Genomic DNA, 23,391 nt, shown 5'->3' on the forward strand with positions numbered 1-23,391 from the left:
TTATTATACATAGGGGGCAGTATTATAGTAGTTATATTCTTGTACATAGGGGCAGTATTATAGTAGTTATATTCTTGTACATAGAGGGCAGTATTATAGTAGTTATATTCTTCTACATAGAGGGCAGTATTATAGTAGTTATATTCTTGTACATAGGAGGCAGTATTATAGTAGTTATATTCTTGTACATAGGGGGCAGTATTATAGTAGTTATATTCTTGTACATAGGGGGCAGTATTATAGTAGTTATATTCTTGTACATAGGGGGCAGTATTATAGTAGTTATATTCTTGTACATAGGGGGCAGTATTATAGTAATTATATCCTTGTACATAGGGGGCAGTATTATAGTAGTTATATCCTTGTACATAGGGGCAGTATTATATTAGTTATATTCTTGTACATAGGGAGCAGTATTATAGTAGTTATATTCTTGTACACATGGGGCAGTATTATAGTAGTTATATTCTTGTACATAGGGAGCAGTATTATAGTAGTTATATTCTTGTACACATGGGGCAGTATTATAGTAGTTATATACTTGTACATAGGAGCAGTATTATAGTAGTTATATTCTTGTACATAGGGGGCAGTATTATAGTAGTTATATTCTTGTCCATAGGAGGCAGTATTATAGTAGTTATATTTTTGTACATAGAAGAGAGTATTATAGTAGTTATATTCTTGTACATAGGGGCAGTATTATAGTAGTTATACTCTTGTACATAGGAGCAGTATTATAGTAGTTATATTCTTGTACATAGGGGGCAGTATTATAGTAGTTATATTTTTGGACATGGGAGGCAGTATTATAGTAGCTGTATTTATGTACATAGGAGGCAGTATTATAGTAGTTATATTCTTGTATATAGGGGGCAGTATTATAGTAGTTATATTCTTGTACATAGGGGACAGTATTATAGTAGTTGTTTTATTGTACATAGGGAGCAGTATTATAGTAGTTATATTCTTGCACATAGAGGCAGTATTATAGTAGTTATATTCTTGTACATAGGTGACAGTATTATAGTAGTTATATTCTTGTACATAGTTGACAGTATTATAGTAGTTTTATTCTTGTACATAGAGGGCAGTATTATAGTAGTTCTATTCTTGTACAGAGGGGGCAGTATTATAGTAGTTATATTCTTGTACATAGAGGGCAGTATTATAGTAGTTATATTCTTGTACATAGAGGGCAGTATTATAGTAGTTATATTCTTGTACATATGGGCAGTATTATAGTAGTTATATTCTTGTACATAGGGGGCAGTATTATAGTAGTTATATTCTTGTACATAGGGAGCAGTATTATAGTAGTTATACTCTTGTACATAAAATAGTAGTTACAGTAGGCCTTTCCCTGTGTTACTTGAGAGTAATTCTAGTACTAGTTTTCATTTTAATATGATTTATAGCAAGTTCCTTCTGTGATGTCTTTAGCTTAGTTCATGATTATGGGTAAATGATTTCACTGTACATGTATTTGTAGTCTGTCATGGACACATCTCTTTACCTTGTAAGGGTGTTTTCACACACTGCACAATTTTTCCAGAAGTAAATACACATGAAAATCTGATACAATATCTAGACAAGACCCTGAAATCTTCGGCACCCATTGCATTGCACTCATTAAAATCTGCTGTGAAAATCTTTGGTATTCACACAACAGATAGGGCATCCTGCGAATTTGAAAATCCACATCATGTCTAGGATCCATGGGGGATTTTTTTATGCTATGAGTGGACAGGGTGGTATTGGTGTACTTTGTGACGCCACCGGAAGCTAGGGGTTTGACAGGGCTTGGATGTAGGAATGCCCGTCACGCCCCTAACTCCCAATTGGCTGCATTCGTGAAGGTGCTTGAAGGTCCTTTAGCAGCTTCTGCATACTATCCACCTTGCATCTTCCCTGGCAGCGGGGCTGTGCCTCCGCTCCCTCACTGCTCTGTCTGCCCAGTTTCTTCTCTGCAGTGATGCGCCGAAGTGGACCCCACTGTGGGGATCTTGACCCCGCTGTTGCGACAGTGCCGTGGCCTGTCTTCCGTATGCCTCCGTCAGGGCAGCAGAGATCAACGTCAGAAGGGGTGTCTGCATACCACATCACAGACGATGGGCGCGCATGGCAGAACCTCAGGATGGGAGACCTACGGTTGCGGGGTCCGATAACAGTGGGGTGAAGATCCCCACATTGGGGTCCACTTTGGCACATAACTGCAGAGAGAAAACTGGGCGCACCGAACATTGAGGGAGCAGAGGCACAGCCCCGCTCCCAGGGGAGATGCAAGGGGGATAGTATACAGAAGCTGCTCAAGGACCTTCAAGCACCTTCACGAATGCGGCCAATCAGGAGCTAGGGGTGCAACAGGGGCGTTCCTACATCCAAACCCTGTCAAACCCATAGCTTCCGTGGCGTGAAGGTACACCAGTACCGGACAGGGTTTGCAACAACCACATTCAGTAAGGCTGCTTTCACATCAGTGTGGGAACCTCTGACTGACTGGAGGTTCCGTCACAGATGTGGCTGAAAATCCCACAAGAAAAAGCGCTACATGCAGCACTTTTTCTTCCATCCCAAAGTCGGCTAGTTGGGTGGAAAGCAGGCGGACCCCATTATAGTCAATGGGGACCGCCCGGCGCGGTTCAGTTCCGTCCCGTGACCGAACCCTTTGGTCAAGGGAATTCCCATTTCCTGCTCCCCAAACGGAGTAGGAAAGCGGAATCCCCAGCGCAGATGTGACCGCACCCTTACATAGTATTGTACTAAGGTTGTAGAATTCCAGTGCAGATTCTGCAACAAATACATGATATGTGATCCCTAATAGTCCCTGACAAGATAAACAACGCACAAAATGTGAGCCTGCAAACGACAGAACATTTATTCGCTGAATCATCGATCTCTTCCTGAAGGGTGTGTTCACACTTTGACCCAAAATTTGCAACTTTGCAGCAAATCGGTAGATTGGCAACATCTGAATTCAAATTGAAGGGATGAAATCTGCTGCAGATCTGCACCAAAACAGCAGCGTGAACACACCCTTAGGCTGGGTTCACATGGGGCGGATTTGCCGCGGAAATTCCATCTGGAATTTCGCCGCGGCAAATCCGCCTGCGACCGCTAATCCCGGGTTTAGCCAGCCATGTGACCGAGATTTCTCAGAAATCTCGCCCACACGGGACGGCGAATCCGCCACAGCAAAACTGACAGAAGCCGGCGCTGCGGATTTGCCGGCCGCAGCATGTTCATTTTTTTCTTCTTCCGCTGCGGCCGTGCTCTCCTCTATGGGAGCGCCGGCCGCAGTGGAAGAGCGAACAGCTAGGCCGCTTCAAAACCCGCGGCTAAGTGCCGCGGGTTTTAAAGCAGCGCTTCTCCCGGCGGAAATCTCGCGGTTTTTCGCTGCAGCCAAAGCACGAGATTTCCGTCAGGAATGCGGCGTGTGAGAACCCAGGCTAAGGCTTCATTCACACAAGCCTATATTTACCGCACTTTCACACCCGGCTGATATACGCTGCCCGTCTGATGCATTAGCTTATGCTAGCCTATGGTAAGCTGCCGAGAAGGGAGGTGGGAGGGAGCTTAGCAGCGGGTCTGCTAAACTCCTACCCTCTTCCCTCCGCCTCTTGTCGGCTGTTTGCATTGGGAGGGGTCTAAGCTCCCGTCCCCTTCCCAAGACTCGGGTGGGTGGGGGGGGGGGGGGGGGCGAAAGGGGGAAGCAGTTTTGCAGAGCTAAATAGTCTCCCCCCACCCCACAGCAATTCAGGCTCAGAGTATTTGGGCCGGACCCGGGTCATCTGAACGGGCGCACAAACGGCAGATTTGTGCGCCCATTCACATGATTTCCTGTCGCGCTGTGGCCGTGACACAGCTGACCACAAATCGCTCCGCTCGTGTGAAAGAGCCCATAGAGATGTTGTCTGGGATTTCGTTACTGAGAATCATACGGGCGGAGGTCTGACTCCTGACACCTCTGCCGATCAGCTGTTTGAAGAGGCGACGGCGTTCCAATGAGCATCAGGCCTGGCTCACAAAACCGTATGCGTAAAGCGCTACGCAAGTCACGCAGGGTTTTACCGCTTTAAGCCGGCCTATCGCTGCGTATGACAGCGTACATCACGCACGCTGTCATGCGCAGTCTGCCTGGGGGTTTTTTTTGCCTTCTTTTTTGCGCTCACATAATACGTGATACATACACGCAAATGTGAGCGAAACAGAGCAAGCCAATGTATTTGATTGGCCGCAAATTACCGCATATCATACGTGCATACACCTTGCATGTAGAATATGAAATTCACATACATTCGTGTCGAGGAGCAATAAAATTGGCGCGCAACATAGTTGCAAATGGAGAGCAGGTATGAGAGTAGTCGCAGGTCTGAGTGAAAAGCTGTAGTCAGGAGGGATAGATGACAGGAAGAGAGAGAGAGAAGGCAGCGCGCACGTTTTATGGTAATTAGAACCGGTTAGGCCATGCATTTGAATTCTGCATTAATTTGCATATTTTCCACCACCTGTTTCAGGGACTGCAGAGCGGGCTAATTAACATAAAGCTCTGATTAATTCTGCCAGTCATTCGGAGATAATTACAGTACAGGACAGTAAACATTCTGCTCCGGAGATGCTGCCTGTTTGCCAACATCCCTCTCGAGTGGGGGGTGAAGGAAGGGGAAGGGGGGGGACAGTCAAAAAAAACCCAACAAACTGAAGTTTTACCATGGCAACGACTGACAATTTTCAAGCTTCTTTCACTGAAAATGGAAGGTCACTGTAACTGCATAGTAACTGCTCTGCCCCCACCCATCTACTGCACTACCTTGCTTTCGGCATTGTTTGGAGGGCAGTGGTGGGGTGACTCATAATCCATTGTAGTCTGTGAAAGGCTGGCTGGAGGATCACTAGCAAATAGGTAAGAGAAGCCTGGGCTGCGTCCTCTCATCTCAGCCCTCTATGTGCAGAACAATAAGTGACCTCTCCTGATGGCTTAATGTAAGGAGCTCCATTATCTCCGCAGCAAGCTCAGTGTTTGGAGATGGCACATGGTGCCCCGTGGCATTGACGCTCGTTTGCTTAAGTGATAATGCATTTAGAGGAATGAATAGGAAACAAGTTCAGGGGGGTTTCTGGTTAAATGTTTCCAATTCAGGTTGCTGAGAAAATATTGTGCTGATAAACATGGCACCTTTCGTGGGATTCCAAAAGGCATTGCCAGGAGATCGGTAGTCATGTCCCCGGTATGCCACCCCCCCCCCCCCCCCTCAACACTCATGAGGATGCCAATGTTTGTAGATAGAAAAAAACTGCTCATTAGAGTTCCCGTGGAGCTGAAAAACAAGACAATAGACAAGTGTCTGCATGCAAGGTAGTGAGGAGAAGAACATTTCTACACCCGATTCTGGAAACAACTAATATGGTCCCTATAACAGCCACCACTGGGTCCTAAATGGCCAATATGCAGTAACACAGATTGGAGAAACATCCCTGCTTATCGGGAAGGTTCACTTTACAGGGGTGCTAAAGTCCCATAATACCATATAGACATGAGAGAGAAGGGAGGGAGAGAGAGAGAAAGATGAGGTGTATATTGCTAGGAATTAGGCCACATCCACTCCCCTACCAAAGGTAACTGGACACCTGATCCAGAATCAAAAATAGTATTTATCTCCATATGTTAATACTCAGTGGGGCTCCTTTGGCTCTAATGATATTGAATACTATCCGTGGCATACTTTCTACGTCCGATACACTTCAACTGGTATTTCCCTCCATTCATCCTGCAAATGTCCGTCCAGTTCTACGAAAGATGGATGCTATTCCTTTTTCCTGACCCGATGTTCCAGTTCATCCTAAAAATGTTCAGTAGGGATCAGGTCGGGACTCTGTGCAGCCAGTCCAATCGTGGAATATCCATATCCTCAAACCAGCGTAAAACAGCGTTGGATTTGTGAGGAGGAGCGTTGTCTTGTTGTAAGTATGGCCGACCATTCCCAGAGTATTGTCACATTGCTGGCAGCATATTATGGTTTAGAACAGTGTTCCCAACTCCAGTCCTCAAGGCATCCCAACAGGTCATGTCTTCTGGATTTCTATGTAATTATGTAATTATTGTCAGTGCTGCAGACGTTCTTACTACAGGATATCCTGAAAACAAGACCTGTTGGGATGCCTTGAGGACTGGAGTTGGGAAACACTGATCTGGAATATCAGAGTACACCTCCGTGTTCTTGCCACTACAACCAACGGGCTGAGACTATGCCATATTAAACATCCCAAGACCATTACAGACCTCCACCATACTGTCGGCAGAGCACACTCATGTACAAGAGGTTCCTCAGGCTCCTCCACACCCAGGTATGTCCATGTGATATGAAAATAGAGTAGCGCGATTCGTCACTCCATATAATGTTCTACCATTGCTAAACTCTGCAATGACGACACTTCTTGCACCATTGTAGACGGGCCGATACATGACGCTTCATGACAGTCAGCTTGTGTGCAGCGGCCTGTATATCCAATAGTGTGCAGTTCCCGTCACAAGCTATGGCTGATACCTCCAAGGGTCTGTATGTACGTAGCGTGGTTTAGGACACGTGACATGTTAATTAGACACGATCCGTTCTACTGATAGGGCTGTCCAAATACAATAGATATAATGTATGGGTGCTTTTAGATGTAGAGAGAAATGGTTCGCCCGAACAAACGTCAGCGTTAAGTCTTAAGTTTTACCTGGTTGGCTAATCTAAAATCAGTGGCCAATGTCCCCAGTGACAGCAGGCAGAAGTAGAGATAAAACTGTGACCAGCACTATGGTGTGTGCGGAGTCCATGGAAGAAAGGGGATCCCATAGCATAGACCAGGTTGTGTTCGTTTTCTGCTCTGTACCCCTTCTATGACCCAAGAGCCAATTCCCCAACCCCTTGCTTGCCAGCTATGGAGTTCTGCACATGGATCATGCCAGTAGCAAAGGTGATGGAAGCAACAGGGCAGGTCCAGATCTCTCCAAGTGCCTGGCAGCACCCAGGGCATACATACCTTTGTGGTACGTATGCCCTAATGTAAGCAGCAGGAAACATCAGTTAGGCCTCATGCATATGGCAGGTCCAGATTTCGGCTGCAGCATCCCGCACAGAATCTGGTCCTGACCGCAGCGGGGTGACCCTGCATACCTGTCATCTTCTTTGCCAGCGTCCATGCGGACCTGTCTTCTTCCGGATTCTCTGTACTGCGGATGGTCCGTATAGCTCTCTGTCGGACATGCGCAGTACAGATTTTTTTTTTTAAATTCCTGCTTTTCCCACAGAAATCGTTATCCATCCGCAATGTCAATTGGGGATGGGCAGGGGGTTGGACTTCAACCCCCAAGTCAATGGAAGCCAATGGAGTCAAGGAAGTCAATGGAAGCAGTCTGTGCAGGAAACCGCAATTGGTTTTCGCTCGTGTGCACGAAGAATCCTTTTTCCATAGCATGCTATGGAGGGTTATTGCTGCGGAACCTGGAGGCGGACGCCAGCCCCGGATTCCACAGCATAAATCCACCCGTGTTCACGAGGCCTTAGGCCGAACATCATACAGACTTGCATGTTTCAACCTGCTCACTCGAAACACGCAAGTCGATTACACAGAAGCCGGGCAACGATCATCCGCTTGTTTCATGAGGCTGCTGATTTGCACTTTCTAGAATGGTTTCTAATATATTTAGATCGCATTTCAGGCCTTTATTAACAGGACTTGTCAAAAAGTCAACATTTCAGCCAATTAATCCTAGACGAGGTATCAGATCATCAGTCCAAACACATGCGCATTGGCAGCCAATGAGAAAGCAGAAAAAAAGAAATTAAGCATGCTAATTGAGGCATATTCCTGACATGCAGCAATCAGTGCCAGTGTACTGTAAGCCATAACCGCTGGATATCAGAGCGACCATCAAGCACACACAGGATGGGAGATCTCTGCATCGGGCAGCTTTTATGGATTACAGCACCAGAGCTCCAGTAAAGATGGAGGACGGCTGGCGAGGGGCATTGTGATTCTTACCTGTACATTTAAGGACTGTGCAGCGGCCTGTAAACTCGTGCCAGCGAGCTGGACCTAAAATACAGCGGTGAATTCAGTAAACACCTGGCTCGCATACGGAAACTTATAGCTGGATACCAAAATTTGACAACTTAAAAACACCCCCTATGTCTTAAAAAACAAAACAAAAAAAAATAAATAAAAACACAAAATCAGCGCCGTCAAGGTTCATGGGCTGTCTGATATCGCTGCTCCGTCCCATTAACTTTAATGGAGATGAGCTGTAATACCGGACGCAGGATATGACAAGAATGGCGCCGTTTCTAGAAGTAAATGTAAATCCCTTTTATGCTTCTAGAGCACAGTTTTACGCTGCGGTCATCCATTATTTTTGGAAGAAATACTAGTTAAAAATGTAAAATCGTGGAATCAAGAGTTACTTGCGGAAAGAGTAATCACTGCCTTGTATGTACATATAAAGACAAGCCAACGCAACCCAAAAAGATCCAAGAGGGGAAGACATCCCGCCGAACTAACTGAACATAAGCAGAAAGAGCCGTCAGTAGGATCTAGATTATGAGAAAGGCCATCAAGCTCCTAAGAAGGCCCCCAGGCTCCTAAGAAGGCCATCAGGCTCCTAAGAAGGCCCCCGCGCCCGTCAACTTGTCCTGATGACCTCTATGCCGGATCAGAAGGACCTTAAAACCGGATCACCCACCCCTCACTTGTGAACATTGCCAGTACGGTTTCAATCAGTCAGTAATAACCAAGACCATGGTGGCCAACGTCTGGCGGAGCCATAGTCATGACCGCTAACAACTATGTCCTACCATTAGACCGTTAAACTTTACGGTTACGTTGATGACCCACTAAACAAATCCGTTCGCCTTTTTGCCACACGAATACAATTTTTTGCTGCAGTCAATTAAATGTGGAGCTCAATTCTGTGCTAAAACCGATAGCGCAGCTGTTGGACCAACCCATAGAGCCCTTCATCCCTACATGCCCCCGTTGTGTACCTACCTATCTACCTACCTCAGTGCTAAAATATTTTGGATATTCGATGAAGCTTTACATTCCTAATCAAAAGTTCTGATAGGTCATAATTTGTCATCTGTGGGGCTCCTGGCCAACTCATCAAAAACCGCATGCCTGAATAGCCCTACTGAGGGGACCGGGTCAGCGTGTTGTTCGTGTGAAGTCATTTACACACAGACGAGAATTACACCATGAGCCCTAAAAGGTGGCCCATACACATTAGACTAATGTTGGCCAAACCTGCCGATTCTGATGGGACCAGATGACGCCTGATGTGTATTAGGTGTTCAGCTAACGTTCGTTCAGTGAATATCGAGAGGAAGGAGGATCAAGCATGCCCAACATGCCCAATTCTTTGTTCTTAAGGCTCCCCTCTCCATTTTAAGAAAACAGGGCGGAACCGAGCATTGGTGTGTATGGCGCGGTCATGAGGAATACCTGTCAACTGAGGAAACATTTGGCGCACTGTTTTTTGAAGGTGTATAGGCAACCTTAAGGGCTCATGTCCACGGGCAAAATGTGATTTAAAATCCGCAGCGGATCTCCCGCGCGCGGATCCGCACCCCATAGGGATGCATTGACCACCCGCGGGTAGATAAATACCCGCGGATCGTCAATAAAAGGCATTTTAAAAAAAATGGAGCATGAAAAAATCTGGACCATGCTCCATTTTCATGCGGGTCTCCCGCGGGGACGGCTCCCGCGGGCTTCTATTGAAGCCTATGGAAGCCGTCCGGATCCGCGGGAGACCTAAAATAGGAATTAAAAGCATTTACTCACCCGCAGCGGGCCGCGAAGCTCTGCTCTTCCTCACGGCCGCATCTCCCTTGCTTCGGCTCGGCGGATGTGCCCGGCGCATGCGCGCGGCACGTCGACGACGTGCCGGCGACGTGCCGCCGGCGTCAGGAATTCATCCGCCGGCCGAAAATGAAGATCCGGCCGTGAGGAACAGCTGACCTTCGCCGCCCGCTACGGATAGGTAAATGCTTTTAAATTCTTATTTTCAGCGCTCATGTCCGCGGGGCAGGAGGGACCCGCTGCAGATTCTACATGTAGAATCTGCAGCGGATCTGATTTTCCCCGTGGACATGAGGCCTTAGGGGATATTCCAGCCATTTACTACTCATGGCTTTTCCTCTGGACAGGTCATCAATAGTTGATCAGTAGGGGTCTACCGCTCAGGATCACCGATTATTAGCTAATCCTCCGGGCTGCTGTCAGTGCAGGAGGGCCAGACTTCCGCATTGGTGGTCAAGACTGGAAGTGTAATATAAGGCAGCTCTCACACAGACGGTTTTTACGGTGTTTTCAAACACCCGCTAAAAACGCTGTATTGAACCTCCATTGATTTCAATGGGGCTTCTCAGACGAGTGTTTTAGCGCAGCAATAGAAACACCGCACTAATCGAACACTGTCTGCTCTATTTTAGCACGTTGCATCGCTTTTTAAAGCGCCCGACCACCCATTGCAATGATAGGGTGTGTTAAAAACACAGTTGGACGTGTTTAATAAAACGCTGTGTTTTAGACGACTGTGTGAGACTGGCCTAAGGTATTGCTCCTTTTTGATTTCAATGGGAGTGAAGCCTTCTATTTACACTTCCAGCTCTGACCACCGTTTTGGACGTCCGGCGCTGCTGCACTGACAGCGGATCGTAGGATCAGCTCATCGGTGGACCCATGACGATCAACTATTGATGTCCTGCAGTGACTGGAGGGGATTGCAGCACCTGCGTTGCCACTGATGACAATTTGTGACTTGTCTCGGATACGGCTTAGTGCCTGTATGTACATTTAACCCGGCTCTGAAAGTCTTTGCAGTTGAGAGAGGGTGGGGAAAAAAAGCCATGTGTGCGGTGCAATGACTGAGTGGTTACTCCAGGCGCAAACATCTCCGAAAGCTTTCTAAAGTCCGAGCGTTCCTGCTGAATGAGTTTAGTTGAAAATGCTTTTAAGAGGCATTTATGTGGCCCATGTAATAAATGGCAGTAAGAGCCCCCCGCTGCAGACTGAATAGAGCTCCCGGAGAGCCACTAATTCAGGTAAACCACCTCAGCAATTACGCCGCTCAGCTGGACGCTGCACTCAAGGAGGCGGCGCGCGTTTACGGATCCGGGAGACTTCTGTCTGCATTATACTCTGTTCATCAGTTCTATCAGTCTGCACTTTTAACACAGAAAAACAAGCAAACCCTCCAACTCCGGCCGTCACCTAACCTGAGACTGACCGTATGCTTGTGAGACGCCAGTGATGAGAGAGATAAGACAATTGTAGGAGTGAGATGTATAAGTATTTTGCTTTGTATGATGCATCAGCTCTGTGGGAGGAGCTTAGTGGCGGACGTATGCAGTGACTATAGGGTGCTATCACACGAGCACCGCTAATGCTTGTGATTTACCCTTAAAAGGGATTTTCAGTGCCATTTCTATTGATGACCTATAGTTGATCGGCTGGGGTCCGATGCTCAGGACCCTGGCGGAGGGAGATAGCGCCGACCACTGTGCATTGGATGGCGCTCGTAATTGCAGGCGCAGCTCTCACTGATTTTAATGGGAGCTTCACCTACAGTTTACTAGCGGCGGCCACTACACAGGAGAGATCTACTTTCGCTCCATACACTGTGCTTTGGTGCTGACTGCTGACAGCTGAACAGTTCATCGTCCAGGGTCCCAGCCGATCAATTATTGATAATCTGTCCTGAGGACAGGTCATCAATAGGAATAAGCGGGGCAAGCCTTATAACTGCTGGGCTGCCCCTAGTCTTGCAACTATAGACTGGCAAATACCGGTAAATCACAAATCATACCACTCATGTAATAATACCTATGCAGGTCTACTAATATTTAACCCATCGAATTCATAATACAGCTTCGTTAGCTTGTTTTCACTCCGTTTGATATTTCTCAACGGGAAACAGTCAACAAGCTGGCTGAGTTATCATTACCACACCTTAAAAGGGTTTCATTTTTAGTTTACTACTTTATAGTAAGCCATGCGGGAATCCTCAGGACAGCCCATTAAAACAGGAATACTTGATGCTTATTAAAGGAGTGGTCTACTTGTAATATAATGATGGCCTATCCTGAGGATAGATCCTCTCTAGTAGATCAGAGGGGATCTGTCACCATGGACCCCCAACTGATCAGCTGTTCTCTGGGCAAGTCCTCCTGTACACTGAGCCTATTCTTGCAGGAATCAGACGGCTCCTTTCTCACTGCAGTGGCCCTACTTATGCCGTCTTCACACGGGCGATAAAATCGTGCGAGATTTGTGCGTCTTAAGACGCACAAATCTCGCACAGTTATGAACCCCATTCATTTGAAAGGGGTCATTCACAGTAACGATGTTTTCCCACATGGCACCGGGATGCTACGCAAGAAACAAATCGCAGCATGTTCTATCTGGCTGCGTGATCTCGCAGCGCAGCCCCATTGTTTTCAATGGGCCCGGCGGCCCCTCTATGCAGCTATTACAAGAGCGCTAGCGGTTTTTGCCAAGAATTGCAAGGAGACTAACACTATTGCGCGAGTGTTAAGAATGCTTGTATAATAGCACCTTAAAAGACATAAACAACCATATGATCTAATCAACATAACACAAGAATATCCTGTACATTCAGGAGGTCTATATAGAATGAGCTGAGGGTGGGATGGGGGTATTAAGGGGTTAATGAAAGCGCACTCAAAGCAGAAAGCCATTATGTATTCAGAGATGAATAATGACACATACTGAGAATATCAAATTCGCAACATTGTTGACAGTTTCCATAAAGTAAATGTAGCTCTATATAAACTGCGCACTACAGAAAGGTAAGGGACCGTTCACAGCATGAAAACACACGGCTCGGACCAGAACTGGCCAAACGGAGTTCAAAGGTGATTGCGCTTCACCTCCCTTATGTGTTTGTACTTACCGCACTCTTCTGTCCCACAATTTAAAAAAAAGCAAAAAACACACACACAAAAAAACCCCAAACAAACAGGTATACTTTTATGGTCAATAGGAAACCTAAAGCTGTACGGTTCTATAGTGAAAAATGTACTTTTTAACGTAAAAATGGCTACATGTTTAGGTATATGATAAAAAGTGGCGCGTAGGCTTAAAATTGCGCACGTTTGTATACTTTTTTCTGTGTATGTTTAACATATACGCTAAACGTACAAAGCGGCTGATGTGAACGGCCCCTTACAGACATAACCCCGATGGAGCCCCCCACCCTCACGCCCCCTCACCTGGTGGAGATGTCCGAGGAAGGCCTGTGCTTGGGCTGATGAAATGGCCGTTCCAATAGGCACTGGTTGCTTCTGAAAGTCCAGACCGTTTGTTTGTGTGCCTGGAAGTACAATGAAATACTAATAAATATTGGTCTTTTCAGGCTCTATTCCCATCCCTGCCAGAGGCTCCGGCCGGGGCTTCAGCCCAGATTTGTCCCAAAGTCCCACATGCTGCGCTATTTAGTCTAGGAAATGCCAAAGGGCTGCCAGTCAGAAGGCCCCCGTTATAGTCAATGGAGTTGGTCTGGCGCGGTTCCGTTTGGTCATAGGATGCATCCATTACCTGCAGGAATTCCCAAACGCAGATGTGAACAGAGTCTTAGGGCTTTTCTATATGAACGATTCTAACATCTGACTTCTGTCCAAGTGTGAAACGTACAGAACTCGGACGCATTCAGGTCAATAGGAGATGTTCCTAAGAGCTTTCACAGCTAAATCCGGGCATAAAAAAAGTCGTAAATTTTTGCGCAAGTCAAAGTCACGCAAAAACCTGTCATATTTAAACCATTTGCTCTGTCCTCGCCGCTGTTCTGTAAAGTAGGCGGGGCTTATTGGGAGGGGGCGTGACTGACATTCATATAGAATTACACTCGTGTAAATTATACTACGTAGGTGAGACTAGGCTTACATTTCTGCGCAGGCGTGCACCTCTACGTGTGCCAGGGCAAATCCTATTAAGAGCGGCATTTAAAATGCCTCAGTGTTTATTGACATGTGCGATTTATTTCACTGACCAATTGACTGTGTAAAAAAAAAAATTTTTTTAATAAAAAAAAAAATAAAATCACAGCACATCCTATTCTGGTGCCATTCTTAGACCTGAATCACCCACTTAATTAAGTCAATGGGTACACCACAGAAAAATGGAATGCACTAGTATTTATTTATTAATTTTTTTTTTAAAGCACTCATTGACTTCAATGGGAGTTTGAATTACATCACCTAGAGCAATGTTTCCCAACTCCAGTCCCCAGGGACCCCAACAGGTCATGTTTTCAGGATATCCTATAGTGAGAACCCCTGTGGCAATGTCTGAGGCGCTGATAATAATTACATCACCTGTGCAATACTGAGGAAATCCTGAAAACATGACCTGTTGGGGTCCCTGAGGACTGGAGTTGGGGGACACTGAACTAGACCACTTTGTTGTTTTTTTTCCCAGGCATGTGAAAAACGGATTGCCCTCGGCCGACCCGTTCGCTTTAAAAATGTAAAAACTCAACAAAAACCAATGTAAAATACACCTATTGTACACTCGCAGTGAAATTGGTCAGTTTTTCACTGACCACAAGTGAGCTTGCCTGTGTGAATACAATGTTAGGGCTTATTCAGGCGACCGTATATCAGCCACGTATTCACGCCGGCCGATATACGGCGCCCCTCTCTGCAGGGGGAGGAGGATGAAAGAGACGGGAGCAGTCCTCTGAGCTCTCGCCCCCTCTCCACCCCTCTGCCCTATTTGCAATGAGAGAAGGCAGGACAGGGGCGGGGCTAAGTTTCAGGAATTAGCTCTGCCCCATCCCGCCTCCCCTCATTGTAAATAGTGCAGAGGGGGCGGGAGCTCAGAGCACTGCTCCCGGCTCTTCCAGCTTCCTCCCCCTGCAGAGAGAGACGCCGTATATCGGCTCGGCGTGAAAACCCAGCTGATATACGGTCTTCTGAATAAGCTCTTAGGATGCGTTTCAAAAATTAGTGAAATCGTACTGGAACCGAAGGAGGAGTGCAGAAATATTTTAGAAATAGGAGCCCTATCCTTTTGAATGGAGCTATATACACAAGCGATGCGGTGCAGGGAAAAAAATTGCTGCAAGTTCTATCGCTTTGCGTTCCGTGGAACGCATCGCCCATCGGTTTCAATAGGAATTTAATGCATCGCATGGCGTGCGATGTCTCCCAATGGGAACCACTTCCGATCCTCCATCATGCGTAAAACTCACATGAGAAGATTCGAATTTCACAGATGTGAGTCGTTTTGGCCTGAAAATCGCCTGGCATCCGCGGGTAAAACACACATTCACTAGAGCAATTTTGGACGCTTGCCAATGTGCAAGTAGCCTTGGAAAATAAAAAAAATATATAAATCTTGCTATTTGTATAGCGCCAAATTTTTCCGCAGCGCTTTCAGGTAATTTATTTATTACCCCCCACCCAGCTTGGTATTCATTCTACTGACCACGGAAGGATGAGTCAACCTTGAGCCGGCTACCTGAACCAGGTGGGGATTGAACTCGCAACCTTCAGGTCGTGAGCAAGAGCTTAGGACTGCATTTCTGCTGCCTTACCAAAAATGTGCATATAGACCAAGTGGTTACCATGAATAACGCTCTAAAACTGAATAGAAGTATGCATGAAAAACAAGGGAGAGAGTGAGGGGGAACAAAAAGTGTGTGCCAAAAGAAGAGAACGAGCCTATGCAAAAAACGAGCAGAGCCCCTGCTGGCAGGACTAGGACTACGGCAGCCAGACACCGTGTATATGGCTAGGAGGAAGGGGCACATACCATCCATCGCGGCGGCGAAGGTAACTAATTATATGGCAGCTACTGAAATAAATTCCCTTTGTAACGTCCAGCCTGGGAATCCCCCATTAGCGGCTTCTGTATGAAAAGACATTGTATTTGGCCCTAGTAAATCTACCTTTCCACTGCTAACAGAGATGAGCAAATCTATCCGCCCCATTGACCCGTCCATAGAATACAATGGGCAAATCAATGCCCCAATTAGTCCCATCGATTTTCTAGCAACAAACCACAAGCTTGTGAAACAGATCTGTCCAAGATGGAAACCCGCTGTTTATAGAGAAGATGCGGGATTCTTCTAAGAATCACCCCAAGACGTCCGTCAGGTGCCGTTACCTGTGTTTCCATCTCCGCTCTCTGCTGATTTACTGTTTTCTGACGGATTGTTCATTCTTGCATCTGAAGAGAAAGAGAAATAATAATTGAAAAACAAGTATTTCTCTGATCGGCGATTACACATTTGTGTTACGGCCCTCCGCACGAAAAAAAGTCTGTACAGTACAGAGAGGCAGTCTATTGTATAGCAGAACTTTTGGTGATCACCTATATACATGTAGCGATATCCCTGTGATAATAGCTGGTCATAGACTTAAAGGGACGCAATTCTGTCCAGAGACCGGAGGGGGTGTTATAGTACCAGATCATCAGTGCTGACGTCCCTGCTGGTTCCAGGATGGGCGCCACAATTGTCTGACTACCTGATCTACCCCGTGCATCAGTATAGGGTGTTAGACTACCAATACTCTACACCTGCTCTCTGATTGGTTCAGCGGTGGCCAATCAAAAAGCAGAGTGGTGTGCTTTGTAATACCGATGAATTAGGTGGTCAGAAGATTCCAGTGGCCATCTTGGACAAGCAAAACCAGGGGATCTGTGGGACATCAGCACAGACGCCCAACGGCAGGTAATATAAACCCACCTGGTTCCAGGATAGAGTTTTGTTCTGGGACCAGAGGGTCACTTTAAAGGAGTCAAGCCGATTGATTCACAAAATGGTTCATCACCCTAAATCCTGCTCTCTGCGCCCCCAGCAGATTCTTCCGCTCTCCTTGACAGGGGTAACATAGTATTACAGGACAGGCACTAACATGAATGGCCATCCTGTAACGACAAGATGGCAGAAGGTCCATTAGGACAGGAGTTACTCCTACTGACTCTGTTCTGGGACAGAGTCAGTAGGGATGACATCTTGGCATAACCCCTTTAAAGACCCTCCCCAAATCTAATGAGCGTGGCAATATATATATTTTGCTCATGCACTGCTACGCTCTTGCAGTGAAGTATAAGGGGCTGACGAACCATTCTCAACTCGCAGAAAACAAAAATAATTAGATAGGAAAACAGTATCTATCCCCTTGGACCATTATTTTCATCTAACCTTTTGGAATGTCATTGGATCTTGCCGAAAATTGTCTCCTTAAGTGGGACTACAAAAAAAATAGTTACATCAGTGGAGGGAGGCGCTAGCCAACATACGTGGTGGGGCAGCCACAATGGATCCAAATCTCGGTTTTCTCCCCGGTTCTCCTTGGATCCCCGAAAACAGAAACCAGAAAGGAACCCAAACCCTAGAATGGCTTCACCAGAAGATCAAAGTTTTGGAATGGCCCAGCCTGAATCTCATTGAAAATCTGTGGGTGACCTGCAGAGGGCGCTACACACGAGATGCCCTGGCAATCAGACAAGATTTGGAGGTCTTCTACAAGGAAGAGTGGGAAAGACTGCCAAGTCAGGATGTGCCAAAGTGATAGACACCGACCCAAAAACACTGAATGCGGTCATAAAGTCAAAGGGAACATCAAAGTATTAGTTTTAGGGTGTGCAGATTTATGCAACCACATTATTTTAGATTTTTACATTTTTCCACCCTAAAAGATTTCAGCTTTTTTCTTTATAAAAGGAATTGTACAGATAACGGCCGCACTGAAGGTGGAGAGAAATCGGAAATGATTCATCTTTGCCGGATTTTTTAACATGACACAAACCTGGCATTATAACGGGGGGGGGGGTGTAGACTTTTTATACCCAGTGTACACGTTATATAGTAACTCTGCACTTCGTGTTTTCATAGCCTTTCCCTGACTTTGACTTTTTGGGCACAATCTGCCAGCTTCACTTCTGCAGCACAGACCCCCCTCCCCCAATATATCAGTCAAGCAAGTTAATACAATATATTCATTGCCGAAGGCTACGTGCCGCTTGGGTGTAGCCATGGCAACTGCTTGTTTATGGCATGAAAAGTTTCCTTATTTCATAAAGCGGTGCATCGCTGGAAGGCAAAAATCATACAGGTGACCTGCTTGTTGGTTATACGGCGGTCTTCATAGAAGGCACACCAATCTACAGTCCATGCAACGCCCAGAGATAAAGGGGGACGATCAGAAAGTCTTTTGCACCAGTTTCTGGTATAAAGTAAAGTAGTCACAAGTTTCTCGACTTTTTTACGCTGTTCTCACTGCATTTGTTTAAAAAAGTGGGAGGGGCTTGTTGGGAGGGGGTGTGGCTGCCTGGACCATCAGATTTATGTATAATTTAAAGGCTGATTTAGACAACGACTATCGCTCGAAATTCGCTCAAAAGCCATCGTTTAAGTTTAATCGTTGTGTCTAAAAACAGTCTGCCAAGAAAACGTCACAATGTGACGACACCCTAGGAGTCAGTCAGGACTTGATGCTTGCAACCAGGGAACTTTACCTTAACTTCAGCCAGAAACTGGCAGCAAAATTTTACCAAGTATCTCGATTGTGGACCCAAGAATAAATTGGTGGTGACTCTCCTGTCCTGGACAAACAAAGTAGGCTGCACCACTTCTCTGACTACCAAGATAAACCAAGGAGTGTCCAACAGCATCCAAAAAGCCTCTCAGTTCAAAAAGGAACTTGCTTTATTTACCCCACGACATTCATGTACATAGAGATGTATAGCAGCAGCAATGTTTCAATCCCCACAATCAAGCCTCACAAAGATCCCAATTGTGGGGATTGAAACGTTGCTGTTCTAGGTGGCAACCCCTGGCAGCATAACGGTGGCCAGTAGAAAGTTTGCCCTGGAATCCTCTCTCAAAGAACTAAGGGACTGTGCAGTGGCGAAGACGGAAATCATTGGGGGTCTTGAGTCAAGAACCACACCAAATTAAAATTGCACAGATAACATACTCCTAGGAGTGCTGAGGTTCCATATTACAGTGGGTCATTCTATACTGGGTGGAGTGGGGCCAGGTTATATTCGCCTCACTCTTTGTTCAATGACAGATCAGTCATTTTAGTGCTGACTTGTTCATTACTTCTTAGTAACTGAAGATCTTGTATGGAAACAGCAGCGTTTCCGATGCTCAGAAAGGCAACTATTGAAATGACTACAGAAAGTAGCAGGTGTGCACCCAGGCGAGGGATTCACAGCACAGCCAGAAAACGAGCCCAAACTGTAACTGTTCTATGGAAAGCTACAATGATACAATGTAACAAAGTAGTGGATATCTCTGGGATGGTCATTCAAATCAAGACAATAAGCAAAGATCTTGACAAGAAACAGTAATAGTACAACTTTCTGATCTGCTGTCTTCCGAACACAGAACATCATTAATATGAGATTAGAACACACAGTTTTCCTGTGTTTCCAGTACTTTCTCTCGAAATCAGAGCGGAGAAATGACTTCTATATAAATCTTTGCAGGGATTATCCAAAAGTTTAAAATTCATACAACACGAGTCAGGAAGAAAATCTGGCAATTTGACTGGTTAATCACAGTCATATGACATTTTTACAACATGCTGATAACATATCCTGCCCCACAGAGGGACGCGGTACGTGTGATGGGAAATACACTGAATAAAAGACTGCCTATAAACTGTTATCCCCGGAGATCACTGCAATAACAGAGAGCTGAGAGGACGACTAGGAACGAGTTACAAAGTCATCTCAGTAGAGCAATGGCCGGCATCAACAGGTTACACAACCCGAAACACGAAGCACCTTATTCCCCGCACCGCTGAAGTTGTCGAAATATTGAATAGCAGCGCTGTCAACTAAAACTGATAAAGTGCTGAAATGAGAGGCATTCGTTAGATGTCCGATCACTATGGAAGTCATTTACAAAAATTACAACCCCCAAAAATGAGACTGTACAGAAGAGAAAGAGGACTGCAAAGACTGAAGTATAATCAGAGTATGTACATTCTTGTACATAGGGGCAGTATTACAGTAGTTATATTCTTGTACATAGGGGGCAGTATTATAGTAGTTATATTCTTGTACATAGGGGGCAGTATTATAGTAGTTATATTCTTGTACATAGGGGGCAGTATTACAGTAGTTATATTCTTGTACATAGGAGGCAGTATTACAGTAGTTATATTCTTGTACATAGGGGGCAGTATTCTAGTAGTTATATTCTTGTACATAGGTGGCAGTATTCTAGTAGTTATATTCTTGTACATAGGGGGCAGTATTATAGTAGTTCTATTCTTGTACATAGGTGGCAGTATTACAGTAGTTCTATTCTTGTACATAGGTGGCAGTATTCTAGTAGTTCTATTCTTGTACATAGGGGGCAGTATTATAGTAGTTCTATTCTTGTACATAGGGGGCAGTATTATAGTAGTTATATTCTTGTACATAGGGGCTGTATTATAGTAGTTATATTCTTGTACATAGGGGGCAGTATTATAGTAGTTATATTCTTGTACATAGGGGGCAGTATTATAGTAGTTATATTCTTGTACATAGGTGGCAGTATTATAGTGGTTATATACTTGTACATAGGGGGCAGTATTATAGTAGTTATATTCTTGTACATAGGGGCTGTATTATAGTAGTTATATTCTTGTACATAGGGGGCAGTATTATAGTAGTTATATTCTTGTACATAGGGGGCAGTATTATAGTAGTTATATTCTTGTACATATGGGGCAGTATTATAGTAGTTATATTCTTGTACATAGGGGGCAGTATTATAGTAGTTATCTGGTTACTGACCCATGCACTCTTCTGAAACAAAACTAACCAAAGTCATACATTAATCTGCGCTCCTCCTTCTAGAGCTGTCCTGTGCTTTCCACACAGTTGACCATGCACTCTTGCTTGACATCACAGAAGTGGCCTTCTTCTGGATCTTCTAATGCTTCACTGAGCGAATATTTAGTGTCTTTTACACTCACACACTAGCTTTGTCCTAGGATCACTACTCTTTTCTATTTACACCTTTGGAAACAGTACATAGAATCCCATCATAGATCTATTCAGTGAATGGTCACCATGCATCTGTTTGTATAATGCGACAAACATTTGTTCAGTGCCTTACACTAGTTGTTTAACCCATTGCAGTCTGCTAACTGCTGCATAGCATAGGCGTGCTATGATAACATAGCGTGTTGTACCAGTCAAGATGGCGAAGAATACATCTATATTTCTCTGGCCCCATTGTTAAAGCTCTGATTACCAGAGTCAAATCCATTGTCTCTCTAACCTTAAGCCAACGAATACACTAGTGCTAGCCCTCATCATCTCCCGCCTAGACTACTGCAACCTCCTCCTCCTCTCTGGTCTCCCATGAAAGACTCTTGCACCACTGGAATCCATCCTCAACTTTGCTATCTGGTTAAATCACCTCTTCCCTGGTTACTCTGCCCATCCCCATCACTGGTTATACATTGTCCAGAGGACGGCGTTCCAAATGCAGTCCACAAGCTGTCCCCTCCTTACATCTCAGACCTAAACTCTCAATACCTCCCAGAACACAATCTCTGGTCCTTGCAAGAACTTCTTCTCTTCTCTCTTCCCATCTCCTCCTCACACAGCCATCTCCAGCATTTCCTCCGTGCTTTCTCCATACTCTGGAGCTCGCTATCCCAAACAAACTCTCCAACTTTCGAAACCTTCAAAAAGCAACCTAAAAACCCAACTATTCAGAAAAGCCTACAATATAACCCGGCTCCCACTATACTACCATGTACGCATCTTCTACCTTCACATACGGTCTCCTTCCCCCTTCCCTTAGCGATTCTAAGCCTCGTGCCGAGGGTCCTCTCCCTCTGTTGCTCATATGGTTATAGCAAACTCATGTTTTTAGGTGGTTTTATATAAAACTGCAGTATATTTTGGCAATGCATGAACAACACCTCCCCAAAGAGTTCAAATTACCTATCCAGCATTGTTCCATCTCTCATCGCCTGCCACTAAGTCCCCATTTAATGTCTTCATCAATAGAGACTATATTACATTAACCCCACCCTAATAAGGGGAAGTCTACTAGGAAGCCGCATGTCTTTGCCGTGTATTTTCCTTCTACTACCTGTAGACTCGGCAAATAAAGCTCAGTAATTGCGCCCTGCACAAGGCACGGGCATCGGCGGGTTATTCTCTGCGGGTTTCGTACACAGTTCATCAAATTAAAACCCATTCTTTCACCGGATGCTCTATGAAGCCACCAGGAGGGGCACAGATCTGCGGAGCAGCTACCTGGGGAAATGATAATCTGGGCCAGGGTCTCGTTTCATTATAAAACTCATGAACTGAACCATCTATTTCCTCGCTGCACGAGAATGGACATAAAGGATGAACGTCTTAACCGATGCCCTGCTGGATATGAGAAGAAGGGAATAGAGCAAGTACACCTGAATCAGTGGTAGGCTTCCTTTGTAGGTATGGAGATCCAAGAGAAACCATCGGCAAGGATGGACACTATTAAAACATACAATTTTGTTAGTATGGTCAGCGTTATCTATATCTTGCCCATGGGTATAACTCGAAACCGCTAGAGAATCTAGAGATCTGCCGCAAGATGCTAACTTTTTGGGTTGTTTTCTACTGAAGTCGATACAAGTTCTCATTGGTTGTATATGGTGGTCGGGAATGGCTCTCTTACCCCATTTTCTGTACCTCCTATGCAGTTTTCGCATGTCCCAAGCGAAGCTTGCTGCGCTACACTGTTCCATAACTCCCATTAACTTCTAAGAGCGTTACGGAAACAGCACAGGCGCACTCAGCTATGTCTATCATCGCAGCCACCTTGTACAGAGAAGTTTACCCACATCGCCAGGATGCCAACTGCTTAATCAGAGCAGCGTGTTGTGCCTTAGACTACAGATGTACAACCAATAGAGTGCATCATGTTCTCAGAGAAGCAGCCATCTTTGTTTGTCCGGCACCGGAAAGGTCACATTAAAGGGAACTTGTCACCAGGCTCATGCTGCTGAAGCACAAACCCAGGACAGGTATGTACGGCGCCTCCGTGTAAGTGTTTTTCTGCAACGCTGCAGCATTTCAACATAAACACACTTTCAAGTTTGAGTCGGAACGGAGCTCTGAGTCGAATGGGGGGCCGTGCCAGGCTCCCCCCGCTGGCAGCATGCTGACGGACAGCTCTCTCCTTGCTTGTGTATAGGAAGAGAGCTGTCAGCCTACATGATCTGGGCGGTGAGAGGCCGGCATGGCCCGCCTCTTTGACTTGGAGTTCCATTCCGAGTCAAACTTTAAAGTGCGGTTATTGTGAATGTTCCAGAATAGCACACACATGGGGGGTACCGGGCATACCTGTCCTGGATTCATTCTCCCCAT

The 23,391-nt window shown here is 45.6% G+C and overlaps 1 protein-coding gene across 7 annotated transcripts in view; it reads right to left on the minus strand.

The window, feature by feature from the left end:
* Positions 1–23,391, minus strand: part of POU2F1 (POU class 2 homeobox 1) — a 147,797-nt gene that overhangs the window by 55,613 nt on the left and 68,793 nt on the right. For 5 of the 7 annotated variants that reach the window (XM_066599379.1, XM_066599377.1, XM_066599376.1 and 2 more), the window contains exons 2-4: positions 16,174–16,236; positions 13,278–13,378; positions 8,029–8,082 (exon numbers count right to left, since the gene is read on the minus strand). In XM_066599379.1, coding sequence (XP_066455476.1) covers positions 8,029–8,082; positions 13,278–13,378; positions 16,174–16,228 — 210 coding nt within the window. In that variant the 5' untranslated portion in view covers positions 16,229–16,236. The remainder of the gene's footprint in view (positions 1–8,028; positions 8,083–13,277; positions 13,379–16,173; positions 16,237–23,391) is intronic. The other 2 variants (XM_066599380.1, XM_066599378.1) reach the window with 1 other exon arrangement.

Source organism: Eleutherodactylus coqui, chromosome 4 (genome assembly GCF_035609145.1).
Source record: "Eleutherodactylus coqui strain aEleCoq1 chromosome 4, aEleCoq1.hap1, whole genome shotgun sequence".
NCBI classification, from domain to species: domain Eukaryota; kingdom Metazoa; phylum Chordata; class Amphibia; order Anura; family Eleutherodactylidae; genus Eleutherodactylus; species Eleutherodactylus coqui.